Source organism: Python bivittatus, unplaced genomic scaffold, assembly GCF_059951505.1.
Source record: "Python bivittatus isolate LINGU-HERP-01145 unplaced genomic scaffold, Pbiv_v1 ctg000270_np1212, whole genome shotgun sequence".
Classification (NCBI taxonomy): Eukaryota; Metazoa; Chordata; class Lepidosauria; order Squamata; family Pythonidae; genus Python; species Python bivittatus.
The window spans coordinates 659,875-681,921 of record NW_028277050.1 but is presented as its reverse complement, the minus strand read 5'-3'; the positions used below and the strand labels follow the sequence as shown (position 1 = coordinate 681,921).

The 22,047-nt window shown below is 38.4% G+C and overlaps 1 protein-coding gene across 3 annotated transcripts in view; it reads left to right on the top strand.

Annotated features, from left to right (window-relative positions):
- KEL (Kell metallo-endopeptidase (Kell blood group)) overlaps positions 1-21,564 on the top strand; it is a 34,648-nt gene extending 13,084 nt beyond the window's left edge. Inside the window, exons 5-18 of one of the 3 annotated variants that reach the window (XM_025175488.2) lie at positions 2,705-2,851; positions 3,632-3,697; positions 6,169-6,357; positions 8,275-8,420; positions 10,600-10,729; positions 11,780-11,890; positions 12,321-12,419; positions 13,009-13,086; positions 14,078-14,181; positions 15,020-15,130; positions 15,775-15,842; positions 17,551-17,717; positions 19,653-19,685; positions 20,515-21,564. In XM_025175488.2, the coding sequence (XP_025031256.1) occupies positions 2,705-2,851; positions 3,632-3,697; positions 6,169-6,357; positions 8,275-8,420; positions 10,600-10,729; positions 11,780-11,890; positions 12,321-12,419; positions 13,009-13,086; positions 14,078-14,181; positions 15,020-15,130; positions 15,775-15,842; positions 17,551-17,717; positions 19,653-19,685; positions 20,515-20,691 (1,626 nt within the window). In that variant the 3' untranslated portion in view covers positions 20,692-21,564. Of the gene's footprint in view, positions 1-2,704; positions 2,852-3,631; positions 3,698-6,168; positions 6,358-8,274; positions 8,421-10,599; positions 10,730-11,779; positions 11,891-12,320; positions 12,420-13,008; positions 13,087-14,077; positions 14,182-15,019; positions 15,131-15,774; positions 15,843-17,550; positions 17,718-19,652; positions 19,749-20,514 lie in introns of all 3 variants that reach the window. The other 2 variants (XM_088138561.1, XM_007441927.4) reach the window with 2 other exon arrangements.
- Positions 21,565-22,047: the final 483 nt, after the last annotated feature.

The following is a 22,047-nucleotide window of genomic DNA, read 5'->3' as shown; positions in this document are numbered from 1 at the left end:
CAAACAACATGTACATGACACCTGTGCACATTGACAATACCTGACGGAGTACACAGAAATCAAATCAATGATATTATCGGTACAAGTAGATAAAAAAATCCCTCAGCTATAACAGGAAAAACATGGCCAGGGGCTGATTGTGGAACAAATTGCAAACTGTTGATGTGCAAGTTCCAAGTCAAGTTAAAGCAGAAGAACAAAGCCAACCAGTTTCCACTATATGACTTTGAGCATATACCCTCCATTTTCAAGGAGAACATCAAGAATCACTTTGAAGTCCTCAACTTCATTGATAGAGAACCAGAGAAACCACGTAATGAAATCAAATAAGTTGTTAAATACAGCTGTGAAAAGAACTGCCAAAGACCAAGAAACAAGAAAGCAAACTGGATATCAGAACCGCAATGGAACTTGCCAAGAAAAGAAGAGAAGCCAAAGCCAAGAAAAACAAATATCTCAGGAAGGAACATAACAAAGAATTTTAGAGAGCTGCTAGAAGAGACAGGAAGCAGTATTACAGCAACATCTGTAAGCACACTGGAGATGGAAACAGACACAGAAGAACAGGAACAGTTTTCCAAAAGATCTCTGAACTCAGAAGGAGTTTCCAAGTTTGAAATAGTACGCTAGAGGATGCCAATGGACAGAGAGTAACTGATTCAAAGAAGATCAAATAGAGATACAGGGAGCATACTGAAATTATCTGGATATCACCATTCAAGATACCTTAGAAGATATTTCTTGCTTACAAGTATCCCTAGTACTAGAAGATGAAGTTAGATCAGCACTCCTGTGATCACCAAGTTGGAAGACAAGAACTGATGGAATAACTACAGAAATATATCACAGAACAGAAGAAGAATCAGTAGAAGTTCTTTCTTTAATAAAACTTTATTTTAAAAATTTATAAGTTTTTATAATAATAAAATTATAATAAAAGTTTTATTATAATATAATAAAAACTTTATTCTAAAGTTTTAAAATAAATAGTATTTTATAGTATTTTAAATAGTATTTTAAAATTTTAAAAACAGAAAGATAAAAACTAACAGGAACTAACAATCAAGAAAAAGAATAGAAGAAAATAAAGAATAAAGAGAAAGAAGGAAAGCAGAAGCAGAAGTGTAGAAAAAGAAAGAAAAAGAAATACAAGAAAGAATGACTTCTGACTTTTTTTACAGCAGATATAAGTAAAACATACATTAAACTCTTATTCTAAGATTACAACTTGACATCCATTTTTTTCTATAACCTATTAATTTTACTATTTCTGGAACACTTGATAAATCTTTCATAAGACAACTGGTATTTGATGGGAGACTAGAATGGTGTGGTCTCTCCATAGTTAGACAGTACATCTAAGAAGAAAATTAAAAATACTCAAGGTAAATTACCAAAGTCTTTTTTTTTTTTTTGATTTGATGGATAACTTAACTTCAGTGGACATATGGAGACAAAAAATGGCAATATACTTCTCAGAAAGGCATAGATGGTTTTCAAGAATAAACAAGATACAGATTTCAAAAACCTGGCTATTAAGACATCCAAAGTTGAGATTTTACTAAAAAAAAATTCTGATCATAATTGGTGAGTTTCACTTTTAAAAGGAAATCTACTACCTTTAGATGGAGATTATATAAAAATGTTATTACAAAAATAATGTATAGTGAAAGATTGTAAAAAGAAATTAACGGAATTTTTTGAGAATAATTTAAACGAAGGGACAGATTTAAGAAGAGTTTGGGATACAAGCAAAGCTTTTATTAGAGGCTATTGTATTCAACATAATATTAAACTGAAAAAAAGAAAGCACAAGAGAAAATACAGGCTATTTTGCAGGAGATTAAGAGAAAAGAGAAAGAATTATAGAAATTGCCGGCAAAGACATGTATTTCATATCAAATTAAACTTCCACAGCAACAGCTATCTATGTTGACAGTAAGAGAAATGGAAACTAAAATGAACTATGCTAAACAAAAGAACTTTGAATTTGCAAAGTAAAAGTTCTCATGAAATTATGTCAGCAAATCTGGAGAACAGTATATTGTGCAACAGATTTGAAGAAGTCAGTCTACATACCAGTACCCAAAAAAGGAAACTTAACAGAGCATGCAAAATACTGCATGATATCCTTAATTTCACATGCTAGCAAAATAATGTTAGGATCAGTCAACACAGTTTAGAGCCTTATATGGAAAGGGAGATACCAGAAGTTCAAACCAATTTTTAAAAAGGCCTAGGAACAAGAAACATTATTGCTGGGACATGATGGATAGATCAGAAAGCCAAAGAGTCACCCCCCACCCCAAAAGTCAGTATGTGCTTCATTGACTATAGAAAAGCTTTCTCTTTGCCAGCTACGTCAAGCTATGGAATGTCCTTAAGAAAGTGGGACTCCCAGAAAATAGTTTCAATGAGGTTTTTTTTTTTTTTTTTGCAGCTAAGGACAGCCTGGGAGGATATTTATGAGGATTGTGAATGGAAAAAGAAAGAATGAAACCTTTCCTTATGCGTGGGGGTTGTTGCTGTTATTATTATGGTTTCCTCCTCATTTATTTCAACTGGAGTTTTGCCTTGAGTGAGTTCATTTCTGAAGTGAGATTTGAACTACGCATATTCCAACTCAGAATGTATACTTAGCTGTTTCATAACCCTTGTTCTCAGTGAAAATGATCCAATTATCTGCCTTTTTTTCCCTCTTCAGATTGGTGGTTGGAATATCACTGGCTCCTGGAAAGAAACAGATTTTAACCAAACTCTTCAGATACTCATGGAAAAATACAACACATTTCCATTCTTCAGAGCATATGTGGGACCCAGTTCATCTGATCCAAGCACCAATATTATCCAGGTAGGACTACTATGAGGCACAGTTTAGGCAACACAGTCAAAAAGTTTGTTTTTAATATACACATTTTTCTATATGAGGTCACCTTATACAGAGTCAGAACAAGGGAATGCCCTGTCAAAGAACTTCTCAGCACACGGAGTGTGATCCTGTACAGCTGTGAATATGCTGTGCTGAAAGTACAAGTTATAATAAAATTGTCCTCTCTTTCCATGTTAGATCAGGATTCAGGTCTGATGTTTTTTCTCATATTGCTTTAAAAGAAAATCCACAGAAATTTGAACAATTTTAGTTTTCGTTCATATTTTTCAATGTATTATTACATGGATATGTGAATAACTCCATGCATCTTTAGTGCAATGGGGAGGGGGGGGCAGGGGGAGAGGGAAAGACAAAGACAGAGACAGAGAGAGATGGAAGCTCTTCTGAAGAATGTATCTACCCCTGTTGACAACTTTCAGTATAATTTCATGCTGAAGTTTAGAGTGGGGAGGGTTGCAGATTTTTTTTTATTAAGGAAAGATGCTAACTGAATTTCATCCGATATTTGCATTTGTAGCATTGCTCAATCTAGTGGAATGAGAAATGCATATTTGCTCCAAACTGAATCCATGGTGGAATCATATTTTTTGAAATGTGAAAAAAGATGATTTATTATCAACAACGACAACTCAGAATGTGTTTTTTCCCTCTTTGAAAATTGCTTATATCTGCTTATATCTGATTCTTAACCTAGTTATAATGTTGCTGGTATTACTATATATCCATGTTTTCCTTTTTCAGATTGACCATCCACAATTTGAGTTGCCACTAAAATATGATCTTGAAAGAAATGTGAATTATCCCTGGGTAAGCTGTGTTACATTATTAATTTACTATTTCTGAATTAGTCATTTCTCAAGCCAGTCTCTACACCTTGTGTGAGACTGAGAAACCAATGGTCATATATTGTGAGATGGTTCACAAGATCTCATTCATCTATGATCTGTGTTACTGAGAGATTTCAATGGATGATATTGCTCATCTGTATTTTTAAAGTGGCATCAAATCATGGTGGGGATTGGAAGTCACCAAAGTCACCACCTTAATCACCAGACAACTTCTCCAAATTGGAATATGCTACAGTGGTTTTTATGTGGCATTGCGTCAATGGGACAGCTTGAAGAAACTTGGTTTATCTCTTCCGACAGCCTGCCTGAATGAACTAGCTAAAGTGATCTCAAATGTGCTATTAAAGAATTCTGGGATAATGGTCCTATAAGAGTTCAACATTCATGCCGAAGCTGAAAGTTTGTCTTCCATGTCAACTGTGAATCATTCTATAACTATCATTGGACAAGATAGGACATTAAATTGTCATTATATAAGGTAGGGCATGCCCTCAAATTAATTTTTGGCCTGGGATATGGGTAGGGTGAATTTGATACTGTAACAAAAGATAATAGTTATTCCAAAATCATGCTCAGAGCATCACTGCCCTTCAGAAGAAGTAAAGGAGGGGAATCCACCCTGGCAATTTGCCAGGTACCCCTGGCAACTAAGGGGATTCACCCCTGGCAACTGATGGAATCTGATGGATTCTTGAGTGCTCTGGGGGAATTCGCAGAAGCCAGAGTCAATAATCCTGTTTTGATCTACTGTATAATGATAAAGGTGTATTGATCTATCCTGTTCTGCGTCTTTTTTGACCTATAGAATGGGAAAACAAAACAGGATATTGAGACAATTGCCCTAAATTGTTTTATTCAGCACTGTGGAGGAAGGGCTTCTCTCTAGGTCTACTGAAATCTCTGACCGTGGAACAAGCCAGGAGAAAGCTAAAGCACAAGTGATATGATATTTGCAATGGAATCCACAGGACATGTGCTAGTGTGCATAGTTCTGCGTGCTGAATGGCACAGAAGGTTGCAAAGAAGGCTTCTTTGCATCTTCAAATAGCTGTCTGCCTAATTCTTTAAGGTGGGTAAGAGTTTATTGTCATTGCCTCAGATAACTTGAATTTGCAGCGCTCAAATACTTAACAGATGTAGAAGGCACATTTGATCGAAACCGCTCATCTTCATGCTGATGTGAACATAGTTTTTGATATCAAGTGTACTGAACTGTCCAGTGTATCTCTTGATGCCTGTAGATATGACAAGACATCTTGCTCTCTTGGCCATATTAGCATATTCAGTGATAGCCTCAGAAAATAGCATGGTACATAATCTGGCAGCCAAGTTGTCAAGAGAGGCACTTGCATACCCACAGATTACATCTCTGGCAAAGCAATTGCACTGGCTGCCAGTTAGCCACCAAGCCAGGTTCAGATTTTCGTTTTTGACTTGTAAGGTACTAAACAACCTGGGACCAGAATACCTGAAAAAATGCCTTCATCATTACAGATCTTGTCAGTTGCTAAGATCTGGGGAGGTCCTGCTGCATGATACAGGATTAACAGAGTATCATCTTGTCGTTATTCCCAGATGGACCTTCTCTGTGGTGGCATCACCTCTCTCTTTGCAATTCATGAGGTGCCTACTATTATAACTTTTAGGGTCTATGGAAGACCTGTATCTTCATCCAGGCCTTCATAAATGAATGCTGGACAAATAGTTCTGTTCTGTTTTTGTTTTCCAACCCCCCCCCTTTTTAAATATCATTTTATATTATTTTACTTATTTGTTTTTATTGTTGTATTTTATAATGGTGTTGTAAACTGCTTTGAGATGGCAAAGATTTGGCAAGACAGAAAGAATAAGATGCAGAGATCCCAAAGAGATTTCATAATGCAGGCATGCAATACATATATTACCTCTGTATTTCTGCATGGATTCAAATTTACAGACCAATCTTTGCTGCTGCAGACGTATTTATAAGTAGCAGAAGGCTGAGGTATTAGATAATTTTTTATTTTAGATACAGGTAGTCCTCAACTTACGACTACAATTGGGACCGGAACTTCCGTTGCTAAGCGAAGTGGTCATTAAGTGAGTCACACCTGATTTTATGAACTCTTTTGCTGTGGTCATTAAGCAAATCACATGGTTGTTAAGCAAATCCGGCTTCCCCAATCACTTTGCTTGTCAGAAGCTGGCTGGGAAAGTCGCAAATGGAGATCACGTGACCCCAGAACATTTCAACCATTGTAATTACATGCCAGTTGCCAAGTGCGCAAAATTTGATCATGTGACTGTAGGGATGCTGTGATAGTCATAAGTGTGAGGACTGGTCATATGTCACTTTTTTCAGCACCATACTACCTGTAGTTCATAACTGAACAGATGGCTCAGAACAAGTTCAGTCAGTGACTCTGCTTGATAGAAAGGTTTGTTTTGCAGGTCGTACATTCATATTACTTGTATCTAAAGAAGCTAGGAGAGCTGATGGGAGGCCACACAAATGCTACTTCTACCTACTTTTCCTTGGTATTGTCCTTTCTCTCAAACCTCCAGAAGGTTGTTACTCCCCTGAAGAAGCGACAGGAGAAAAGGATGCTATTTTACCACACCACCATCAGGAAGCTGCAGGTCTGTATACAGTTTTCCAGAAATGTGTTTTTTGCATATTACATTTATATGCTGCTGAGTCAACAAAGAACTCCCAGTGGCTAATAGTAATGCTACAACATTACTGTAAAATTAAAATATCTATCCATACATCAAAATGTCCATGGTACATATACAAAATAGTCACAAATCCTGTAATAGTAATAATAAGGGCAATAAAGCAAAGGATTCTTCAAGTTCTGCTAAAACCAGAAAGCATGACCACTATCTACCAAACATTTTCTAGAAGATCTTAGTCTTAACTAACTTCCAGAAGCTTAAAACAATGGACAAACTGAGCAAACTCAGGGAGGCAGTGAAGGACAGGAAGGCCTGGCGCAATATGGTTCATGGGGTCACGAAGAGTTGGACACGACTTAACGACTAAACAACAAAACAACTTCCAAATGCAGTTTTGGGAAATTAAAAAATAATCAGTATAGTCTGGAGATACAATGAAAATGAAATGGCCTTTTAGTGCCAAGGTGACTTGACATTCTTCTTGATTGAAAGAGATCCATTATATGTTTTAAAGGTGATCTAAAATTAATGCATGAAGGGAATTTGAAACATCAGACAATGATTGACTGAGCTTTCCTATTGTCATAGAGGCAAGTTAAGCAGGAGAGTCTTCTGAATCTAAAGCCATGCATAAACTGAATTTCTAGGCTCTGAAAGAGAAGGAGAAGCAAGGAAATCAGGACCTAGGAAAGGAGGATTTGGGGTTCCAAAGAAGCCAACAGACTAAGAAAAGTAGAGGAATGTAAAAGAAGGAAACTGGAAGATGAAACAGCAGTTCCAAGAAGAAATGGAACAGGAGACCAGAAAACTAGAAGACAGAACAGGCAAGCAGTCTAAATCCAGTGAAATCTGCAGTAATGATCAAATCTTGAGTTGCAAGGCTCTCATTACAATTCAAAGAATACTTTAGATTTTTTTTTTAGAAAGCAGAAGCAGGTTGATTGCAAGGATGGTTACCTTTTTATTGGTCCTACTATAAAGTTCAATACTGAATATTTTTTATATATATTTGACACATATTATAACAGATATTAAAGATGGGGAACTCCATAGCAATGGCCCTTCAGCTGAGAAACCCTGAGCTATTGTAATTGGTTCCTCCCTTGACAAAAGTCTTAACCACAGATCTTAAATATGAGGCTGGTACATATCTGTAAAGAAGTTTTCAACATATCTTCAATATTGTCTTCGGCCTCATAAATCGATAAAAAGAATGTGAAATGGGGTTGAAAGTAAACAAACCGCTGGAGCAGATCTTAGAAAATTGGAGTAACATAAGTCCAGGTTTGCACATTGCTTAGTAATTGAGTAGCGGCGTTCTGCACCCATTGAAGCCCCCAAGATCATCTTTAACATCAGCCCCCTGCAGAGTACACTGCAAATGAAGTAGTTGAAAGAATGGAAGGGCTGATTTGTGGCAAATATAAGGAGCACAAAATAAGCAGCTGATCCAGTGCAGCCACCTGGACTGATAGAGAGGAAGCTGAAATTTGAAGTCCACCCAGAATAGGCCATCTTCTCATTTACTTACCAACAGTGTATCTATCTTGTCAGAATCTTGCTCTACTTTGTTCAGGGCACAGTGCTATATGCACCGATATGGGAACAGTGAGATTTATTATCATGCAAGTGCATGCATAAAATCAGGCTGTTAATGATGTTTCCTATTCCCGCTTGTAGTATATTCTTGCTTCCTCCACTAAATCATAGCATTGTCCCTTTACTGATTTCTAAGCATCATTTCTTGTGATTCTTGCTTTCCTCCTTCCTGCTCTGCCTTCACACTAATGGCAGCATCTTCAGATTCCAAACAAGCATTTTGTCCTGTCTCTTCTCGGTGAAATTTCATCATTTCATTCTGTCGGATTCTATCTTTAGGAAAAGGCTCCTGCTATCGACTGGCTGTCATGCCTTCAGGCAGCTTTCCATCCCATGCAGCTAAACATGTCTCAAACAATTGCTGTGCATGACATGGATTATTTGAAAGGAATGTCACAACTTATTGGAAAGTGGCAAAACCGGAGGTAAGATGTTGCTAGATTGTGCGGGGCTGTAACTTGACTTCTAAATCCTAGGAAGGCAGATGTCAGGTTTAGCCCAAAGAACTCCAAGAGACAATGCAAAATCAGTTCAGCTATGTTTATTAGCTACAACCTCTAGCAAGAATCTTCCCAGACTGAAACCCCAGCTCCCAAGCCAGCCAGCCACAACACCGTGAATTCCTCAGGGAGGTGCCAGCCTCATCCTCTTGTAGTTCCCACACTCTTGCGGTGAGCTAAGAAAATGCTTATCTCCCTGAGCCTGGCCTTCATAATTCCATTCCATCACAGCAGGACCTGGAGAAACTGTTTTGCACAGACTGCATATATGGAAAAGGAGGAAGGAGGACACACAGGTTACTTCATGTTCACAGTGATATTCTGCATCAGATACATAGAGGAAATTTTCCTAGTTGGTACTCATAAAACTTTAGTTAATTCATATGTGGGCCTTCTTGCATGTGTACTCCAAAGTCTGAAAGACTTTATTGTGGTCATTAACCAGCACATACTTAAAAATCACCTCACTTTCCCCCCCAACATTTTCTTGTCTTATGTTTTCTTTTTCCATGAAGAATTAGCAATAATATAACCAGACATATATGCCTTAAATGTGCCCCAAACATTTTCTGTCACATTTTCTATTAAGGTATAGAATGTCTGTTTAGGTTTATTTTAAAAATCTTCAAATTCTTGTGCATCTGTTTTATACAAAAATAGAATAACTCCTGATTATAATAATTGATAGTGTTACTCTGGCAAAATCAGATGTAGTGATACATCCCACATTACATTAATTGCTCCATTCAACTAAGGGGACAGATACTAAATAATAATCTAAACAAGAACAAGTTGGATGTACAGTTGAAAAAAATCATTCTTGTTCTGAGGGATTTAAAAGTTTGTTTGTTTGTTTATTTATTTATTTATTTATTTATTTATTATGTTTGTATGCTGCTTCGATCATATGTCTCTAAGCAGCTTACAACATAAAATAGTATAATACATTTATATAACAACAATCATAACCACAATGACGACATTAACACCATCATCAGAAAACCATGACATAACACCAAGCAGCCAGATTCATTTCAACTCAGGTAGATCTCCCATCTTTTACAGATGCACATTTAAAGAGCCATTTTTAAAAGCTTCCTGTATATTATTTAATAGTATGATCTGATCATAGAACAAGTCGACTCAGAGTTCTCACTCAAGGCACAAATGACCAGGCTCAAAATATTATATTTTGGGTACATTATGAGAAGACCTAGCTTTCTTTATAAGTCCATGATACTGAGAAAGGTGGAAGGAAAGAGAAGAAGGAGACAACCAACACCAAGGTTGATGGACTGGATTACAGTGGTGATGGATACATCACTGGAAAATCTGATGTTGCGGGCAGATCATGCTAGAGAGATCTATGTGGTTGCATAGAGTTAAAACCAACTTGATGACCCCCCCCCCCATCATCACCATCACCATCACCATCCTCCTCCTCCTCTTGAATACTGGAAGTGAGGGTGTGGTTCTTATATTTGGTGGGATAGGAGCGCCTGCAAATAATGCTCACTTGTGAGTCCATTCTGGTTGCACTTCACCCATGGCAGCGGTTCTCAGGAAGCATTATCCACCGAATTAAGCTCCAGCATATAAGCCTGCAGTACTTTCCTTGTTGAAGAATTAAAGTTAGGGTGGGGAAATACAGCAATCTAATAAGGGATCTAAAACTGGATTAAAATTCCCAGCATAATTATCTGAATCACAGCCAAAGTAACAAGATATTTAAAACATTTGTGTAATGAATGTGAATTTCCCCTAGCAGATGCTTTGAAAATGATTAGAAAGGAATGCTTCAGACTTTGCATCAGGGCACCATCTTTCTGTTCTTCATTCAAAAAGCTGGAGTTATTTTCCAGGCTTCCGAGTGACCCTGAAAATAAGCTGCTGCTGCTGCTGCTTTAAGAGTCACATTAACTTGAATTAGTAGATTCCTTAAAGGTCAAAGCACTGCTTCTGGATCATTTGCAAGGCATGCGTGGCCTTATTATATACCATGAATGCTGGAACATGGCTATGCATGAAAGGGTGGTGTCACTGCCGTTATCTGTATAAAAATGTGCATAATCTACCTTTTGTCCCTCTCTTTTTCTTTTTCTAGAGATGTATTACAGATCTACATGATACTTTGCCTAATTGGAAATCTCTCCCCAACCCTGGACAGCCAATTCCAGAAAGCTCATCAAGAATTTGTACATGTGCTTGATAGTAGGATGAGGAATACAGACACGGTGAGCGTACTTTTCTTATATCCTCATTTTCTATTGTGTTAACAATTGGCACTGAGCTCAGTTTTTCACTGTAATTTTGGGAGTGCTAGAGTGCATGAAAGAAAGGAAATGTATAACTCATAAGTGAGCCCCCCGGGATTCTTCCCCTCCAAATATTAAATAGGGGACAGAGGATAGTGACAATATCTTTTCTCTTTTTAAAAATAATACGGTCTGGATGGTGGACTTTCCAACCAAGTGGAACAAATACTAGTAACAACAACTACATTCTGGGCACTTTCCACAATTAGCCAGAAGTCTTTTGTTGATGGCCCAAGGAGCCACTATGTTCCTTGATAATATTTCAGATATGCAAATGCTTTTTCCTGAGATAGCCTCATGACTGACCAGTAGTGGTCATTGCTACAGATGCAATATTATTGCTTATTCAGCAATACTGCCTCAATCCACAGAAGCTGTGGAAGGGGACATGCTCTTCTTCTGAGCTGCTATGAGTGGGCTTTTGCCTGTTGTTGCTGCTACCAACAGCCACATTTTATTTTTACAAAGAGGAGGAAAACACTACTCCCACCGCTTGTCCTAGTAAGGCTTCTACTCCCTGTCTCCAAACTGAAGTGCTGCTCCACATTCATGCACTGCAGAAGGATGTGGGATGTTTTTATGTCATGTTGGAAGGGGCAGAAGAAGCACGTTCTTGGGTGTAGCTCTTGTATATTTTTGATTGAAAGACATACCCTCTCTTGGGGCAAGCAGGACTCCTGGGGACTACATGGATATGCCTATGTAGTTTTCTTAATGGCAGTACAAAAGTAGTTTGCATGGGCTTCTTCCAGGATTTTTTTTTCAACCCTAACCCTAACCCTAACCCTAACCCTAACCCTAACCTAAACTCTGGAATTTTCTGGGTGGACTTTTTTTTTTAATCCTGCCTTTATTATTGTGGACTTTCATCCACAACCAGATTCAGCTACCTGCTCCCACTTGCTATAGACTCATTTTTTATACTTGTTCAAAATTTCCAATTTTTTATTTCATTTTAATTATTTTCAGATGACCACTGAGCGATGGAGGAAATGCCTGAGTGACACTAGCACATTCTTTGGACCTGTTCTTGGGAAGATGGTTGTGCAGGAGATTTTTCCCCAGAAGGCCAAGGATCTCGTAGGTATTCAATAATACCAGATACTGACTTATTATTCCATATTCTCTTCTGCTTTTCCACCAATATGCTTATGTGGTATGTTCTATGCCTATCCATAGCTAATCTTAGCTAACAGATTTCATTAGAAATGGCAGGAGATACTCTTGCACTATAAGGGGGTTCTGTCAGTAAGGAAACAAAGTGGTATCAGATAAAAGATGCTCTTCAGCATCCTGTCACCCTATTTGATATTATCCACCACTCCACACAAAAGAACAGGTGGCTAGACTTAGTTTCTCCTTAACCATTCCTTTCAAGGATGTTTCCATATCTGTAAGTTCTTATTTTTAAAGGTTAGTAAGTTCAGTCCAGTTTAGTCTTAGGGTTTATGTGCAAATACAGGCAATATGCTTCCCTACTTCTGGGGATCTCTTTCCTCTCTCTGGCCAGGCAGAAGAGATTTTTTCTGAGATCCGAGATGCCCTTCACAGCCATCTAGATCAAGTTAATTGGATGGACTCCCAATCCCGCCAAGAAGCCAAGGAGAAAGTATGTCAGTCTATTGTGATGCTTGTTTGGGCAAGGTTGTTGGAATGGATGACTGTAATAGAATTTCAATCTAGGGAATGTATTCTCCAGCTCAGAGGCTTCAGAATTAGTGTCCATGGCTGGAATGGAGTCCAAGTGTAGGAGCCAGAAGCTGTACATTTCTGAGAAGTCAGAAACCAGTCAGTATTTATTCCAGCACTTACCAATTCAGAAATTTTATACTGTGTTCCTGTAACATAGGATAAAACCATGGCAATGATGTCAGTGCACCCTTTACCTTTAGAGGACTCCAAGATTAAGGTTCTATAGGCATGTAATTCATCAGTCTAATTCCAGCCATGGACCAGAAACTTTCCCATTCAATCTTTAATGGCCTTTGAGTGTGGTCTGCATTGTAGAAAGCCTGGATTACTCACTGCAGCGAATGAATGCAAGGGTTGCAAGCAGGGGCAGATCATAATCTCGAGTAATAGCAAGTCGCTTATGAAGAATGCCCTTGCTTACATACCTAAGCCAATAGTCCTTTTTTCCCCCCATCTAATTTCATAGGTTCAGGGTAAATAACTAATCTCTATTTTCATATTTTCAGATTTATAGACTCCAAGTGGAGATTGGCTATCCAGAAAGCATCCACCAAACAAACAAAGCTGACGATGAGTATCAAGAGGTAGAGGTTAAGCACCACTTGCGATTTGGCTTCCGATATCTTTGTTTCAATATCCACTGAAGGATGGGTCTTAAGGCACAGAGAAATATAATTGCTGCTCTCCTACAGTTTCAGCTACTAGAAATTGAATCAAAGACATAGCTACTATGTCATGGGCTCTCCCTAGGCCAGGGGAGTCTGCCAAGAGGGTCAATAACATCAAAATGGCAAGGACAAGCAGGTGATTGAAGCCCCACCCCCTTTTAACATGTGTTAAACACATTGTAATCTAAAAAAGGGTGGGGTTTTGATGATCCTGCTCTATGCCTGTCATTTTGACAGTTGATCTCTGCCCATTAACACTCCTACCTCAGGTAGTCTCTTGGGTTTATAAAACAGAACTGCCCAGTTTTCAGTCTTACAAACAAAGTGAGTGTATTATTAGAAACTTTTAAAGTATCAGCCTTATATAGGATGGCAGTGGCTAAAGAGCCACTGTCAGTTCTGTGTCTAACTGCATGTTAAATGTGTTACCTATAGGTTTTCATTTGTTTGTTTGTTTTGAATTAATGGTAACCATGGTCACTCTTGCTCTGTTGGACGTCCTGCATATGGGAAAGGGGGACGTAGTAAAAAAAATTGCTCAGCTTGCAGCTGGAGAGGAAAGGATTAAACCAACTTATTTCTTGCAGCAATTCCATGAAAGGTGATGGGGGAGGGATATTCTTAAAAAGGCAGATAATATATAGTGAAACTCGCACCTGCCAAATGATTGTGCCTTTGTAGAGCTACAGATTTATAACCTGTTGATAGAAGCCTAGAGGAGAGATGGAAGAATTAGATGCCAAAGATGATTTGTGCATAGTTATTTGACAGAGTCAAAACCTAAAGTCATTGCAGGGAGAACCAAGAGATGAAGAAGAATAAAAATAACATTTATTGCCTTTGCTGAACATTAACTAATAGTCATTGACCCCCCATTTCTAACGTTATTGTTTGCTACTTTGTTCAGCTGAAGATTGAGGAGAATAACTTTTTCCACAATGTGGTTGCCTGCCTGAAGTCTCTGCAGAAAAGGCTCTTGCTCAGACTTGTCAGTCCCCATCTGCACGATAAGTATGTTTTTCTTACCAGATGAATAAACTAATATCTTGGTTTTCCACATCCTCCTCTGCTATTGTTCTATGGTTTGTTCCCCCTGGCTTCCAGTGTAATCTATAGGATTAGACATTTTAGAAAAGTTCAGAACTAATTGTCTGCTATTACTTTAACTCAACATATATTTTTCTTTATAGACTATTGATGCACCCTTGTACACATGTACAATTGAGTGAAGACTTTTTTTTTGCAATTTGCACTGATGTGTGTATGTATTCTCTCTCTCTCTCTCTCTTTCTCTCTCGTGCTGGACTAGGAATGGGGAGACCCAGGTTCTAGTCTTTCCTTGGGTACAGAAGCCAGCTGGGTGACTTTGGGCCAGTCACTCTATCTCAGTCAATCTTCCTTATATTGGGAATTTGAAAATATAGATTTGCCAATTTGCACTGGACTATTGTGGTAGATTATAGTCCATAACTTCAGTGAACAGACCTTCACTCTACAGTGGATTGATTTAGCTAGATGATGATGATATGTACTACACACACAACATAATATACATGAGTAATCTAATAAGGTGAAAAATAGATGGAGATTAAAAACTTAAAGTGATTCTGTCTGAACACAAGCCAAATTCAAACAACAAAATCAAATTCAAAACTTCAGATTGCTAATGCATTGGTGCCTGCTGAAAAGATCAAGGAATTTGGAAACCTAAAAGCTGTGAAGAACTTGGCATGTGAAAAACTCACATAGTGACATGTAAGAACCCGCTATGTCAGTGAAAAGGAGAGAGAGCTCCAATGAAAACAATTACTTCCTCCCTTTACTGTGATTTCTTTTTTTTTCATTTCAGTTGGGAAGTGGCTCCTTGGTCTGTCCATTCCTACTATTCACTGAGGCGCCATGCTGTAGTTTTTCCTGCTGGGATGTTTCGCAATCCTTTCTTCCATACTGAATTTCCCAGGTAAGAAAAATGGCAAAACTGCTATAAAAATCAATGGTCCAAGCTGGCTGGAGAATACAATCCTGAAATATTTGGGTGCCAAGACATGAAGGGAATTATAGGTCAAAACCAGCATCTTAATTTGGATCAGAAACCAACCGGCAACCAACACAGGCTCCATAAAACCAGTGTTATATGTTCCCAATGTCAGGAACCCCAAATCATGTGGGCTGCTGCATTTTAAACCAACTGCAGTTTCTGAATGTTCTTTAAGGGCAGCCACAAGGAGATCACATTACAATAGACTATATGGGTGGTGATAGGGGAATGAATGACTGTTGCCAATCCTTCTGACCCAGGTTGGTACATCAGTTGGACTTGGGTGTAAGCCCCTCTTGCTATGGCTTCCAACTGTTAATGCAGCATGAGCTGTGAGTCCAGTAGGGCTCCCAAGTCTCAATCCTGCTCCCTGATGGGTAGTGCTGGCCCATCAAGGAGTAGTTCTTGGAGCTACAGAGGACCCTGCTTGCCAGGGTTCAACTTAAGTCTGTTCTCCCCCATCCAGACCCTGACAGCCTCCAGACTATTTGGTACATTTTACACCTAGACAGCTAATAAAACACAGTCTACGGAAACTTCTAAGATCTACCATATCTGTTTTCCAGTGCTGTCAACTTTGGAGTCATGGGTTTTTTCATGGCACATGAACTACTGCACTCCTTATATGATTATGGTATGTATTGTGAGAAATTGTGGATAACATATTGACCATTCCATTATTTGCATTTGGAGGACCTTTTTTGGTAAGGCCAGAACTGAAAAATCAGGTGCTATAACTCATTTACAAAGCACCACTGAATGGGTGAGAGATGTGATTTTCAGTGGTAAATGTTATGTAGGCAACTAATGCTTAACTCTGTCCCCTTTTCATCTGATACTCTCCCATCCCATCCCTTTTTTCCCAACAGAATTACAGACCCGCCTTCTTTTTTAAAATCACAAATGTATGGTTTTGGGACCTGGGGGGTGGGGTGGGAAGAGGGGCTTCCTTGTGTATACCACCTGGCCCTTGCAAGTTAGCACTTTCAAAGCTGTCTTGCCAAGAAGAAACAGTGCCTGAATACATCAGACAGGTATGACGTAAGTAATTTCAGAATAAAAGAGTAACATACCAATTGTTAAGCATACAGCATGGTTAGAACAATATTGAAATCCCCACTGAAAAGGAATAGCTCCTTTTGGGCTCCTGTGTTTTTCTTTAACAATATGGTAGATCCATTCTTCAAGGAGAAAAACATCTTAGGCTCAGTTTGTGTTTCATCCTTTCCCCATATGTATTCTCCATTCAGGCAGAAAGTACCTTTATTCATAACATTCAGAACTATTTTAATGAAATGGAGAAAACTGCCCCAAACTTTTATTAGATTTAGCTATTACTCTAGAGATATTCTGCTACAATTTTAATTCTGCTACAATTTTGTTATAAATGCTTTGGGCATTTTGCTCTCTCTCTCTCTTTCTCTCTCTCTCTCTCTATTTCAGTTGAATTCTAACATGTAATGAAGTCCTATAGAGTTCTGCTTTTCTCCATTCAAAAATCTACTAAAGCCCCCTCTTTTAAAAAATCATTAAAATGGCCTGAAAATAAATTACATTTTTAAAAAGTACTTACATCATGGAAAGATTGTGTGAAGCCTGTATCATAAAATGTATTGGAGCTAAAGATATTTTTTCCTTATGTTAAGAGAAGATTTGTGGGCAATTTATATTAACACTGATAGAATTTAGGGGGAAATGTGTCAGGGCTCAGCATATGGCATGGCGCTGAGAGTAAATGGCTATGAAATATTCTACAATTGTTTCGGTCTGTTGAAAAACAACAACGGTAGATTAGAAGATCATCTTATTAACCCCATAGCCTTGAGAGAAATTCTAGAAATCTGCACAGATTTTCACAACAATCAAACCACCTGCTGAAGTAATATCTAGTCATTATAGATTCAAGGACATAGGAAGGACTTTGAGGAGGGAAAGAAAAGTTTTTTTTTTAAATCTGTTTGTTTAATGGGACTACATAAACATACACAGTTATAGTGGCTGGAGAGACCCATGATCACAAATGACTTTCTTTCTGGATTTTTTTTTTAATTAGATTTTTTTTTTAGATTTTTTAAAAATCCCATCTTTATTTCTATAAATAACTCAAGGTGATGAACATACCTGATACTCCTTCTTCCTCCTATTTTCCTTACAACCACCACCCTGTGAGGTGAGTTGGGCTGAGAGAGAGAGAATGACTGGCCCAAGGTCCCCCAGCCGGCTTTCATGCCTAAGGCGGGACTAGAACTCACCGTCTCCTGCTTTCTAGCCTGGTGCCTTCACCACTAGACCAAACTGGCTCTCCTTTTTCCTAGAAAACAAAATGTTCCTTTTGTTTACAGTGTTGCCCAAGAACTGTTCTACTTGTGGCATGGATATACCAGCAGAAGGTAAAGATTGTCTGGTGAAACAATATGAGAACTACTCCCTGAAGGGCCATGGTGTCAATGGCTCCTTCACACTCCTGGAGAATTTAGCTGATACTGGAGGACTTGCCATTGCTTACCAGGTATCCGAATCAGACCACGTGGGAGAAATTGGCTGGGGTTTCACTTTAAAACAAAGTGACTTCATTTGCACTTGATAGATTAGAATAGCCCATAGTATAGTGATGTGAACTGTATACTGTTCAGAACTTCACAGAGTGGTTTTCGGCTCCTACGAAAGTCTCGCAAGACTGTGTTTGAAAATATCCATAGGAACTCAGTACAAAATCCATGTGAAAGCATGTGAAGGTATAATGCCAGGATTTTCCTTTCTTTTTTCTTTTTTAATTAAAAAAGAGGCAATAGCTAGGGAGACTAATTGTGGAAAGGCAAACCACAAAAACTATACGAAAGTACATTGAGCAAAGCAATATGTAGTAATTATATTTTAAAACGTCAATATGACCCGCAGGTTGATAGGTTTATATACATTTAAATAAGCAATAGAAGCGATTTCACACATAATGCACAGAAAACCCATATGATTTTGCTATAGATGTTCATTTGACAAAGATCTGCAGCTGACCCTGTAACCTTGATGGCTGCATATTTTTGCAAAGACCCCAGCAAAGTTTTCCTTTCTTGCTCAGAGATGTTGCTTCCCTTAAGACACAGTGAGAAACAAAGTGTCAAGACAAGAAAGACGTCTTGAAGCCTCTGGGCTAAAGTGAGAACTACTTGATGCCCCAGACATTACTTCTGTACAAGCGATTCTCTCCACCAGATCGGGAGGAGCCATGGTGCTAATTTTGAAATGCCATAAAAGGCTTTGCTCACTCAGCCAGTGGATTATTTAAGAAGGATGAGAAATCAGAATGGAGATTTTGTAATATGCAAAGATCTCTGGAGTGATTATTCATTTCTTATCAAAGGGCCAGCTAAGAGCTAGACCATGACACAAAGTAATGTGCGTGGGTCGTATCAGCAGAAGCACCAAGGAAAGAATAAACATTGTTTATTCTCTAGGTACCTAATTAACCTAACCATTGGGGATGCAGTATAATAGTAATGTTTCATTAAAGCCCCCAGATTTTATTTCGTAGCCCTAGATGTCAGCCAAGATCGTGCTGCTGAAACTCGATAATAAAACATTAAATAACAGGAGCATTTCTGCCATTCGGGGCAAGAAATCCAAAAGAATAGAAGCATTAAGACACCAGGATTATCATGCATTTATTAAAGTGTTTTGTATTTGTTTGTTTCTCAGGCTTATATGCCACTTTAGTCATAAACCACCTCTGAGCAGCATACACCCCAATCCAGTAACAAAATGTGGTTATGAAATATAACAATATAATACATAATATATGAATCAATCACATCACACCAAGGAAAAATCATGCCAAAATGAAATCATCCTTACTGTGGAGTAAGAACCCAACTCTCAGTACTGGGGTATCATCCTATCTAGAACCAAGGAAGGGATGTTCCCAGACTCAGTTGGTTTCCGAACTCAAAGGAAGCCATTTCAACTTGCTAGGTTTAAGCCTGAGTTTTTTCCTTCCCATCTAGATCCTTAGAGCCTCCAAAACTGAAATAACATCTTCACCACATCTCCTGTTTATTCCAGGCTCAAGATATACACCTCAGTACCATCAGGATATTGGCAATACTTGATAGCATGTGGGATGAATGACCTTCCCCAGCAGTTTTGTATAGATAGTAAATAGGAGGGGAGAGAGGATTGAGCCTTGGGACACCCCGCAACAGGGACTCTGACATCTGATTGAAAAAGGTTCTGGAAGAAGGAGGAGAACCACTGCAAAATAGTGTCCCCCACTTCCAACTTCTGGAGATGGTCCAGAGGGATTCTTCCCCTCCCGTCCAGCCATGGTTCTGCTTTTTTAAGCGGGGTCCCACCCTCCAAAAGCTGCCATGCCTGCATGATTGCTTACTCATTTAACATCATACCCAGAAGTATAACATGCATTTATTTATTTTCTTTCTTTTCCTCACAGGCTTATGAAAACTGGTTGGCAAAGCACAAAGGGGTAACAAATTTACCTAGGTTTGGGCTGTCACACCATCAACTCTTCTTTGTCAGCTTTGCCCATGTAATTCATCCTCCTTTTTTCCCTGGTGCCTTTAGTTTGCTTTGTTTTTTGTTAGTTTTTAGCAGACTCAATCCTTTAAATATTCACAACCTTACCTACTGCTTTTACATTTCTTGGAATATTGTGTAGCTATTTTCCCTTAAGTCATATTGGGAGCATCTAAAGCTCAATAACTGTACAAACATCCCACAAAAATATGTTGCTTGTGGCAGGAGGAGAATACCAGTGTGCTTCCTTTCCACTTTCAAAGGGGCCTCCTCTCTCTGAACAACACAAGTCCACAAGTTGCAAATTTGGCTTAAGAAAGACCTAACAGTGTGTCATATGATGTACACAACTTGGGCCAAATTGTGGGCTCCCTGTTACTGAATCAAATAGGAGTTGAGTACCTATACACAAAAAACTGCATTACTGAGCTCCTGTTTGATGATGATGATGATGATGATGATGATGATGATGATGATGATGATGATGATAAATAATATCATCCACTTTGTGGGCATACATATGATAAGAGAGTATACTGTATGTAATCTTTTCTCTGCACACCTTTCCTTTGCTCTCAGTAGTTCTCCAGCATGAGTGGCTTTTTCTCTCAATATTTGCACTAGGAAATGGGTGTGGTTATTTTGTTTGGTGTTTCTCTGTGCTGCCTTTCTCCTCCAACCTGGAGCTGAATGTTTGGAAACAGGGGTGTAAGAGACTATATGGAAAAATGACTCTTTGATATTGCTGTTCAATATTTATAATCATATGTTTTCCACAGGCAATGTGTGGGTACCAGAGCCTTGAGAGTCTGCAAGCCTTCTTACACAGGGATCCCCACAGCCCCTCTCCCCTCCGTGTGATTGGGTCTTTAAGCAACAGCCAGGATTTCTCTAGACATTTCCAATGTCCAAGTGAGTCACCGATGAATCCAACTCTTAAGTGCCACATCTGGTGAGATGATCTCAAGAGCAGATGGGACAGTTAATGCAGAAGACAGAGATTGGGGCTATAAAGTCATGATTCAGTATGTCAATCATGCTTGTTGCAAGGGTCTATTCCATTCCTTCATGGTGCAGTGCTGCTTCCCCCACTCCTGTTCTCCAACTGTCTATGTGAAAGAAGGTTCCATCCATTTATGAAAATGGAAAAGAAGAGAACATACTGCACTGTGGACATTCTCTACTACTTTTAAAAAGCATTTTGTAAAAATCATTTTGTAATCAGACAAAAGAAAAGACTCCATCTGAGAACCAAAGAAGTGAAACTCGAAACATTGAGATGAGAGACACTAAGATTCAGTGTGTGCCAAAGCATGTTAAAATTCAATCCATGGTTGACGTTGGAAATTTGTGTTTGGGTTGAATCAATTCAGAAAGAAGATAATGGCTGACTCAACATGCAAAACTGTTTCACATGAATAAGGACAAGAAAAATTTGCTCTTACCTCCTATTTTACATGTTAATTTCCTTTAAATTCAAGACCCTTTTGTACAGAGAAAATGGCCATCACAGTGACAGCTTGATCTTCTAAATAGTCCCCAGATAACCCTAATTAAAAATCATAACCTGTTTTCTATCTTCATGATGTAGCCCCTGGAGACAAAGCAATGAGTACAGCTATGTTTTTGTTCAGAAATCATATCAAAACATAGTTTGCACTTCCTAGTTTGCAAAAATCACTTCCAATTATGATTTTAGATTACAATTTCTAATTCTGATTCCCAATTAGAAAACCATAGTTTATCAATCAGTTGAGGCATCATACCATGTTGTAAGTTATGCTTTTATGTAATACTTGAATTAATCTTAAATAAATCTATATATTGTTTACTGGCTATTTTATTTTACTATTCATATTACACCCTGCAACCACAGACAGAGGAATCAAGATTGTTTTCCTCATCATTCCTTCACTTGGAGGCCAAACACTGAGGTGACCAAGTAATGGCTTGACCATTTAGGCTAAACTCTGATGCAAATATACTTGGTCCATTGAAAGTCTACTAACTTTTCATCAAAGATGCACTGTCACTTAAAACATAAAACATCATATATATTTCATACAAATGCTGTTGCATTGCTGCCTCGGGCTCTTTCTGAAAAAAAGAATATGGCAACTGTTAATGTATTTCTAATGGCCATCTTTCCATTCTTATGACCATATTTCAAGAATATTTTGCCCATTCTTCCAGTTCAAAAAGTCCAATTCAAGAAGTTAAGTACACTCATAGACATGTACTTAACCACTGTGAAGACCATCCTTTTGGGCTAGAGATGACATATTCAATGTAGATGGCATAAGGGAATAGCC